The following is a 10,212-nucleotide window of genomic DNA, read 5'->3' as shown; positions in this document are numbered from 1 at the left end:
CAGCCCACAGGCTTCCCTAATGAGGTCCCCAACAAAGGGAGAACTGTGCTGGGGATGTAAATTGCACATGCAGCCCAATGTGTGGTGCCCTTGGTCAAGGTTGTCCTGGCTGCCTCCACTTCCTCCTGGACCCTTCCTGAGGGTGGCATCTGAATCTTTGTGAGGGGCTTTGGTACCAGGCTTGGAGATGAAAGTGTTGATTCCCTCACCCTGAACATCAGACCTGTGATGCATTTTCTCTATCTCCTGCTCTGAAATAACCCCTCACGGGTGGTATAATTATCTGGAACAGGAAAAGGGCTATGCGGGAGGGGGTCAGGTCATGCTAGGGGTAATCATGGAGAAGCACAGTCTTCTAGGTAGAAACAGGCTCATGGACTACCCTGCAGGAGCCCCCAAGGGTCCAGGGTGGAAAGAAAGCTACAGTTTCTTGGTGACCCCAAGTTCAGCCTGATGGATGGAGTCTTGTAGGTTTCTGTCTCCCTCCAAGGAGCACCCCAAGAACAGAGGAGACCCACAACACTGCCTAATGTCCCTGCCTCTCTCCCCCCATGCCCCAACAGGAGCTGCTGCCCACCATTCATTCCAGACCCAGGCCTTTGGGGACAAGAGCTGGAGGGGCCATTTATCGATTGTCTGTGTGTCAAGCCCTGAAATATTTCTGTGTGGACTGCCCCCCACCCTAACAAAGCAGGTAATAGTATTTCATTTAAAGGCAAGAACTGATTCTACAGTGAGAAGCAGCCAGTCTGAAAGCACATTGCCAGAGCAGGAGGGAGCACCAGGAGGTCATGACATCATGGACCCATCTGAGGACCGGCAATTTTGGCTCTGATAATTTCTGAGAAGTGGCTCTTTCCCAGGAGATGGCAGATGATGGGGGAGAGACATGAGATGGAATTCACCCCAGTGTTGGACAACACTGTCTAGGGACTGGATCTATTCAGAAACACCTCTGGCCAGCCCTTGAGGTGGTAAGTCTCCGTCTCTGGACAAAACCCAGCTGGGACAGTGAGGAGGAGGGTCAGGAACTGGACTCATTCCCCCATTCAGCCATACGCCGTCATTATGATTGGAGCAGCGGCACATTCAATTCCCAGTGAGGGTGAAAGATGAGCAAGACACGGTCCGTTCCTGCCCTCCTCACGTCAACAGATCATCATGGAAAAAGTTAAGTGCTAGAATAAAAAGTGGTTCAAAATTCTGATGAAGAACAGTGAGGACAAAAGGGGCAGCCTGGAGAAGCTCGGATGCCTTCTTCCAGAAAGGAGATGTTGGAGCTTGGACGTGGCTGTGGATGAGGAGTTCCACGCATCTCAAGTAAGTTGTAAGAGAGCAGCGTCTGCGTCTGTGTCCTTTACAGTTATGCCAGCCTCCAGCACAGCACCTGCCAGCTAGCAGATGTGGGTGGATGAAGGAGTCAAATGATGGGAACCAGCCTGAGCAAAGACACAGAGTCATCACAATGCAGCATGGGCTAGGGGAGTGGTAAGCCACCTCCAGCAAGGCTGAGGGCAGAGCAAGAGATGGTTTCCTCCAATCAGGATTATGTCACCTGAGGTGTCTGGAGTCCTAAGTGGTGTAATAAGGCGTAGGAGATTCAATCAACAGAGAGTTCCTCAGTGCCTACAGTGTGCCAGGTGTACGCAAACTCTGAGAACACAGTCATGAAGAAGGTCAGAGGCTTAATACACCTGCCCTGTTCACCCACCCCACTGAAATCTTCTCGGGTGTCCTGAGCAATGGCACCGGATCCTCTCTCCTGTGTCACTCCCCTCACTGTCTTTTCCTTGCAACAAACCTCCAACTTTTCCCCGCCACCGCAGGGTCCCCTGGCTGTTTCCTCCTCCATCCAGCTTTCAGATTACTACCTACGAACCAAACCAACCTGGTCACATCACTTGGTTAGAAATATACCAAATGACCCACAACTAGAAAGACCTGCAACTAGGATATGCAACTGTGTGCGGGGGGCGGGGGGGGGGGGGGGGTAGGGGAGATAAAGCAGGGAAAAAAAAAAAAAAGATTGGCAACAGTTGTTAGCCCAGGTGCCAATCTTTACAAAATGTTTTTTAAAAAAAAGAAATATACCAAAATGTCAACTCTCCTCCTCTCTAGGGAAAAAAAATCACAGGTGACTTCAAGTACAGCCCCTCCCTCCCATTCTTCCCCAGCCACGTTAAAGGCCTCTTTCCCCATGCACCAAACGCACCAATAACTTTTGGACCCAGAGCTTCTGCCACTGACTTTCCTCTTCTCTAATATCGACAGCTAACAGTCTCTGGGAGTCATCGCCCTGGACAAGAAGGCAACAGCTTTGTAAACCTTAGCTGATTCTCCAATTTATTTTTAAATCCACCTTCAGAGTGTGGAAGGCAAAGCTCAGGTAAATTCATTTCTTTTTCAATGACTATTTATGGAGAGCAGCCAATGTGTCAGGCCATTTCCTAGAAACTGGGGACACAGGAGTGAAGTGACAAGTCACAGAGAACATGCATGTGAAGAAGGAAATGCCTACACCAACACGATGATTCTGGACGTGCTGTAAGGCTCAGGAGGCTGACCAAGGTCACACGCTTCGTAGCGGTCACCCAGCCGCATCTGAATGCCCATCGGCTTGACCCCAGAGCCTAGATGTCCCCCCCATCTGTGACTCCTCCACCCCAACTGGGTGGGGGCACGGGTCTGAATCACGTCCTTGCAGTCAGCCCTCCACGTAAACCCATCTCTGCAACCCAATCCCTGAGGGCCTTCCCGCGGCCCCCGCGAAGGTCTGGGCTCCACCGGTACCCATCGCCCTGGGGTAGCCGGTCCAGGTTACCAGCGGGGTCCAGCCTCCAGTGCCCCCCGGCCTCCGCCGACACAGGCATCTCCCGCCCTGGGCCTCTCGGCGCCTCTGAACCCTCCGCCGTCCCTCGGCCCCTGTCCCCAGCCGCGCTCCCATCCCCATCCTCCCCGCATCCCCGCGCTCCCGACCCCCCAGCCATCCCAAATCTCCTGCGGTCTCCATGCTCATGGTCCCCCCGGCGTCTCTGTGCCCCCAAGTCCCCGACCCCTGGCGTCCCCGCGGGTCCCCGGCGCCCTGGTGTCCCTGTGCCCCCCGCGGCGTGTCCCCAGGCCCCAGCCCCTGTCCCCCCCGCGTCCCCGGCCCGCGCCCGCTGACGCCATGACGCCGCGGCGGAGGGAGGGGCGGAGCAGGCCGGGCCGGGCCGAGAGGGGCGCGAGCGGCGGCGGCGGCGGGCGGCCATGGGCACCCAGGGCTCGGGGCGCAAGCGGCTCCCCACCCGGGAGCGCCTGACGGCGGAGGACGATGCGCTCAACCAGATCGCGCGCGAGGTGAGCGCCGGCGGCCCGTTATGTGGGGGGCGGGCCGGGCGCGGGGCCGCTGGCGGGCGTCGCTCTGTCCGTCTGTCCGTCCGTCCGTCCGCCGGGGCGCGGGCCCGGCGGGGGTCTTGGCGGGCCTGGCGCCGGTGCTCCAGCCCTGGGGACGGGCCGGCGACACTGACCCTCCCCCAAGCCCCGGCTTCCTTTGGCCGCTGCCCCCTCGGCGAGGGAGTTGGGGCGCCGCCCCCGGGCGCCAGGTGGCTCCAGGCCGGGCCGGGTGGGGGGCGAGCGCCCCTTTTGTTGTGCAGCATCGTGAGGGTGGTGTAGGCCCGACCCTGGAGGCCCGGGGACCGTCCCCAGAGGCCACATGGCCCTGGCGAAATGGCCCGGCTCGCGTGGGTGACCATTTGTCGTCGATTGTCACTCAAGGTGCAGCTCGGGCATGCACTCGGGGTCACTGTAAATCTTGTTTCTGGGCCAAGCCTGAAAACGAGTCCAGGCGCGGAGAGGGTTTCATCAAAGTTTCCCGGGCAGAGTTGATTAGAACGGCTGAGGTGAACTTTGAGTGCAGCAAATTAAGGGAACGCCGGGTGCGTATCTGGACAAGGATTTTTCTCCCACAAGGATTCAACCTTCAGCTTGAACAAATCGGTGACATCTTGAAAGATGCACAGCAGATGGGTAACAGCAGCTGACTTGGGAAGGGGTGCCGATTCCTTGGGCCCGGGGTGGACAAAGGAAGCTTGATTTTCCCCGATAGACCCTTTTGTACCTTTTGAACCAGGGACCGTGTGTGCTAACTGGAAAGAACGCATGTGCAGACGCAGTGCCACCCTGCTCACACACTCCCTTCCTGGTGGTGGCGTGCAATGGAGAGTTCGTCCACAGACCTTCATTCTCGCGTGGAAAAACTTCCAGGTGATTTAGGCTGTGGTGTCTGGTTGCATTAGTCAGCTGTTTATTGAGGTCCTGCTCTAGAACCAGTTCTTAGGTGTTTTTACTTGTAAATACCCCATTTTGCTTTTATGGACACATGGCTGTCAATCAGTATTGGTTGAATATTGAATGAGTAAAGATTTGTTTTTCTTTGTATGAGAAAGACAAGAGCTTTCCAGGAAAACTCCTATTCATCCCTTAAAGCCCGCTGTGGATTTGTGTCCTGTGTGAGACCTCTGGCGTCACCCCCCACAGAATTCTCCCTGCTCCACTCTGCTTCTCTGCCTCTTGCTGCCTATGGCATTACTTGTTCACCTGTCTGTCCCCCTGTGGAAGGTGACACTCAGGCAGTCAGTGTCTTACTCACTTTTGTCTCCCCAGAGGTCAACACAGAGCCAGGCACATAGTAGATGCTCCCAAGTGTCTGTTGCATTAATTAATAAACAAAAGAAGTACAAGGCACTTAAAGTACATTTGGCTGAATGTAGACATTTGCTAAATGAAGAAGCTTGAATATCATTCCCACCCCTGTGAAGACGGTCATTCATGTGTGTATTTGACCATAAGAGCAACTGAGTGTGTCTGGGAGGCCAGTGGGTGCTGGTGATCCGGGGACCTTGTCTTTCCGTCCGTGGTTACAGACAAAGGAAGGAAAAGAAGGAGAGTTCCCAAAGTCTACCTGGTATCTGCTGGGCTTTACAAAAACATATTGAAAGGAAAGCCTGGAGATGCTCCCTGGGTTGACAGCCTTGAGGTCCTGAGCACCCGGGAACCCACGGTCCTGCCTCCCAGCCAGGGAGATGCAGTTGGTGGTGACAAATTCAGACTTGAGAGTCAGACCTGGACGGTGAAACTGGACACAGCTCCTCAATGACTGTGCCGTCCCAGGGACGTGAGTTACTCACCCCCTCGGAGCCTGTGTTTTCTCATCTCTAAATTTGGAAGAAAGAAATTCCCCTTGGCTGTCAAGATGAAAGAAAGTGAGAATGGTACACAGAGCCACCCCCACACACGTCCTCCCAGTCACACCAGCCCTAGATTTGGTCGTTACAAGTGCTGAGTGGCACCTGTCTACACTGCTGGAGGGAGAGGTGCCTCTTTTTATGTTTTACTGCAAATTGAATTCTATTTCCGAACTGTGAAAATTAGGATCTCTGTTCAAATGGCAAATATCTATTCACTGTCAAGTTCCTGAAAGTTCTTATAAAAATTCACGAAACTGTCTTCAGTTCAGGACTTTCTTATTTGCCCACTGACTCAGCAGATACCTGCCATGCTCTCCAAACCCCTGTGTTTCAGGGATGGACCTGAAAAGGATCTGCTCTCCAGGAGTTGTGTCAGAAACGGGTGTGACCTGCAGATCAGTAAGAATAATAGAAGACAGGAAGAGATCTGATATTAAAAGGGCATGGATATTGTACCCTGGAGGTTTGCAAATGAGAGAGTTACGACCTATTGATGGGACTAGGAATGGCAATCAGAGGCAGCTTCCTGGAGGAAGTGGCATTTTGAATTATTCTTGAAGGGATAGAAACCCTGACCCGGACTGGCCTCCACAAGGGGAAATACATTGGCTGGACGAGGGATTCCTGGCCAGCCTCGCCAGTGTGCTAGCCCCTTTTCTCCACGGCGTCCTCCGCAGGTGGCCTCATCCTCAGGCTGGCTCGCTTCTGCCAGACTGGCTGCTGTGTTCCCAGGGTGCCCTTCGTGAGCCCACACCCATCCTCTTCCAGTAGCTCTCTCCTGCAAGCTAGAAGCGTCTTCCCTGACAAACTTCCACGCGTCCCCCTGGCCGCTCCTGAGCCGAGCTCTGCGAGCAGGGTGGTTGACTCAGCAGCCGACACCAGTCCCTGTGGCAGGGTGGGGAGAGGGGGTCCTATCCCATGAACCATCAGGCTTATCCTAGAAATGGGGGGAGTTGGCCGCCCCCAAGCGCTTAGGGTGATGGGGAGGCCTGAATGAAAACAGGAGCACTGAAGAAAGGGGAGGGAGTCTGGTGGCCTCGGGTCAGGCATCCTGGAATGTGCACTCCAGAGGATAAGTGGAGAATTCTAGGTGGAATGATGAGGCCCAATCCCAGGCCAGGGAGCCTACAGCGGGGGACGAGCGGGGGTCCAGGGCCCTGCTCCCCTTGCGGAGAGGTTTGGGTGTTCCTGGGTGGGAGCAAGAAGCAGTGACGTCAACAGTAGAAATAATACATTGAAATCCCTGCAGTTACATTATGACTTGAGCTTACAGTAAACAGAGTTGTAACTTTGAAGCGCTGTAGATGCATTAGCACGAGTCGCTTGTTACAATCTCACTATCTTGTCGGAGGTGGCATCCAGGCAAGACGTTGTCAGGGAAGAGGTCCAGTCGGCACTTGGGGAAGCTCATGCCACTGTCGGCAGGAGTCATGTCTCTCACGTCCTCAGGAGAGGTGTTTTGAAAGCACAGACAGTTTTCTCTCCTACCGCGTTTAACATTCTGCTGCTGATTTTTGGTAGCATCCCAAATCTCTCATTCAGCGTTCTGCCACTGAGTGCAGTGATGTGGCTCTCACAGCGCCCGAAGCAGGTCCAACTACTCCTCTCCAACGGAGAATGCCTTTCCCCACACAAAGTCCCACGTGCACGCCGCATTGGAAATGAACTTGCAGGGCCCCTACCGGTGGCCGTGAGCTTGTCATCCCCTCTATGGCTGCAGGTGCTGGTCAGATTCCCTTGTCACTTGCAGCCCTCCCCGATGGCTATTTCATGGCCTTTTCTCCAGGATGGTCCCACTGGGACGCTGCTCCTCTGGGCACATGATCCCCATGGGGGCGCCAGTGATGCCCACCCAGATCCCCCCTATTGGTGGGAGTTGACTCCCTGACCATCGAGTGCTGACTGTTCTGGGCTCATGGCGGCCCCCTCTGCTAGAAAGCACACACGGCCACATAGGAGTCACTTTGTGGGGCAGCTTGCAGTTCTTGACGGAGGGATGTGAGGATACAAAAAGCACCCCCTGCCCCCGACACTGGCCTTGCCTCAAGGCGGAAGCAGCGCTGTGGTGCAGTGCACATGCAACAGCTGAGCCCACCTCCTTGTCCTCCCCCTGCCGCTCCCCCACCCCTTCTGCTGGCAGTGCCCCCTTTGTATATCACTCGCATCCAGACCTCTGCCTAGGCTCTGCTTTGCGGGACCCCAACTTAGGACAGCTCCCGTCCCTCTTTCTGGGTAGTCCCCTAAGTATGGGACATTCCCATCTTAAGGCCCCCTTTCATTTGCTATTTCCCTTCTGCCCTTCCCAGATAGCCCTCACAGATCAGCCTGTCTTGAGGGACCTTGTTCCCTTTTCTCCTCATCCTCAAGGCCATTCGAGGGCCATGCTGGGGGTTGGGTGCACGTGTTCTTTTTCACTTCATTTGACCCTCACCTTCGTGCCTGTTTTCCCAATGAATTTGCTTTTCTGCGGCCGGCCAGCAGGTAAGAACCAACTGGACACGGACTGGATGTGTCACCCAGTGTTGCCAGTGGTTTGTGTCTGAGGGCAGTGACATGCCCCCTCCTTCCAGGGGATGGGAAGAAGTGAGGGGCATTAAGCACGGGGCAGTGTGCAGACTGTTCAGAAGGAAGAGCTGTCCTGCCCCAAATCGTAACACACCCACCGCGGGGTAACGGGGCCGTTCCCTGGCGGTCTTCCTAAGACAGACACACATGTCTTGGTGTTTCATCATCGAGCATTAGGAATGTGACAAGACAAGTGTTCCAGGCAGGTTTTTATCATGAAGTCTGAGCTGTCTCGGGAATTGTAAGCACCGTGACCTTGACCTTGGGCTGTCTCCATGACTCTGGACAAGATGGTTCTGGTTGGAGAGGGAAGCAGAAACTCAGCTGTGGATGGTCTCCCTGGTCTCTGATGGCTTGTGGGCCCCACCCCACAGCTATTTCTATCAGAGAGCCAGCTGTCTCCCACTCCCTTTTCTGGATGAATCCTTAATGATTCCTTGGTTTCCTGGTTAGGGCTGTGATCTGTATGTGGACGACATGAAGAGGTTTCACATTAGGATGGAAATCAGAGAACTCGGATTCTGGTTGAGCCTGTCACCCGAGAGCCTTGTCAGGGTACAGAAGAGGAAAGGGGAGAGGTGGAGGCTGAGGTTGCTTTTAAGGTCTGCAGGATGCCAGGTCCTCCCAGAAGCTTCACTCCATAGTTAGACTAACTATCTCCCATCAGAAAAGTTTAGAATATCTGTTGGACAGAGAGAGACCGGCTCAGAGATGCTAAGTGACTCACCTAAGGTCATCTAGTAACTAAGAGCTGTCAGTTCATCGTCCAGGCGGTTTCCTGGATCCGTTTCTTGGCCCCATCCAAGGCCCTATTCCAGGCAGTGTCCTGCAGTCAAGCAGACTTATTCCCATCTCTGGGACTACTGTCCCCAGATGACCTCTGAGCCATCAGGCATAACATTTCATGGGAGAGTCGCATATTCACTGCCTGCTTATGTCTCTTTTCTCCCTTTTTCATTCTTTCATGTTTTAAAAATTAATTTTTGTTTAATTAAACTAAATATGTTTTTACCCTTGTCCCATATTCTCGGGCCATTCTCCACATGGCAGCTGGGTGATCCTTTTAAAATATGTCAGATCATGTCACTTCGCTGATTAAAACTCTCCAGTGGCTTCTCATGTCACTCATTAAAAGGCAAGTTGTTAATGGCCTTACAAGACTCTCAACAATCTGGAGAAGTATCTCCATGTTTATAAGTAATGCACGTGTGCACTATTTATTGATTTTTCAGTTTGGGATGCTATCTGTTGGCTTCCTGGTTCAGAGGACGAGGACTTGGTATCTGTGGGTCCAGCCTGGGCCCTCACCCCCTTTTCTTCGTGCTCGTCTTCACGCCACGGTTACATTATAGTTTCAGGTTAGACCGTCGCTGTTGGAACAACAGACTGGTAGAAGGTGTGTATGTGAGAGTCAGATTTCCTGGCTTCAAATCCTGATCCTGCTGCTTATTCCACAACCTAGGACAAGTTCCTTAGCGACTTTGTGCCTCAGTTTCCCCATACGTAAGATGGGAAATTCCTGAGAGGACAGTTCTCACAGGGAGCTTCTGAGGGTAAGTGAGATATTGCATGAAAAGACCTCAGAACGATGACTGACACAGAGGAAGTGCTAGTGGTGATGATGATGTAACTGAAGAGCCGAGGAATGTCCTCTACTATTTATTTCTTTGCTTGCACAACTTTCTGCTTTTTCTGGAGATAATTATTTCCTTTTTTTCCCAACTGCTCATCTGTCTACATATCTATCATAGCTAATCCTTTACGAACTTTACAACAGTACTATTTTCACAATACTATTTTCTATATGATTAAACAAATCAGATAATCTCTTAATTCTGTTTTATTGCCCCCTGGAGAGCTGCCCCCTGGAGGCCTCTGTCCCCTAGAGCCAGTCTGCCCTGGGGGCTCTCAGGATTTATTACAGCTGTCATTTCCTTTGCCACCATGCTGAGAATTCCTTTTGTCTCTTTTCTATTGTTATTGTTGGGGGATCCCTATTTGCTGAATTCTCTGTTGTCTTCTTTCTTGGACTAATATCTCATTTTGCTGGAACACATCCTTCAGTAGCTTTCTGACAGAGAATGCCTTTTCACTCAATCTCGCAATTTGTATCCTAAAATTCTGGGAACTTGTCTTGAATTTTGCATGTCTGAAAATGTCTTTGTTCTGTCCTCATACTTGATTGATAGTTTGGCTGAGTACAGAGTTCTAGGTTAAAAATAATTTTCCAAAGAATGACAGAAATTTCCATGTATTCTTTCAAATTATTTCCAGCATGTATTGTTAAGTGACAAAAGCAACATGCCCAGAGTGAAAACAGCATACTGCCTGTTATGGGAGAAAGGCTGTAATTTGCCTGCATTTGTATAAAGTACCACTGGCAGAATGCACAGTACAAGGGCTGTGGGATATAAAGGGAAGC

At 52.6% G+C, this 10,212-nt stretch overlaps 1 protein-coding gene across 41 annotated transcripts in view; it reads left to right on the top strand.

Moving 5' to 3' along the window:
- The first annotated feature begins 3,175 nt into the window (after window positions 1–3,175).
- LRRFIP1 (LRR binding FLII interacting protein 1) overlaps window positions 3,176–10,212 on the top strand; it is a 137,699-nt gene continuing 130,662 nt past the window's right edge. For 35 of the 41 annotated variants that reach the window (XM_070489327.1, XM_070489325.1, XM_070489323.1 and 32 more), the window contains exon 1: window positions 3,177–3,336. In XM_070489327.1, the coding sequence (XP_070345428.1) occupies window positions 3,247–3,336 (90 nt within the window). In that variant the 5' untranslated portion in view covers window positions 3,177–3,246. Of the gene's footprint in view, window positions 3,337–10,212 lie in introns of all 41 variants that reach the window. The other 6 variants (XM_070489317.1, XM_070489316.1, XM_070489313.1 and 3 more) reach the window with 1 other exon arrangement.

This window comes from Equus asinus, chromosome 19 (genome assembly GCF_041296235.1).
Source record: "Equus asinus isolate D_3611 breed Donkey chromosome 19, EquAss-T2T_v2, whole genome shotgun sequence".
In the NCBI taxonomy this organism is placed as follows: Eukaryota; Metazoa; Chordata; class Mammalia; order Perissodactyla; family Equidae; genus Equus; species Equus asinus.
The sequence above is the reverse complement of the archived record's forward strand: the minus strand, read 5'-3'. Positions and strand labels throughout refer to the sequence as shown.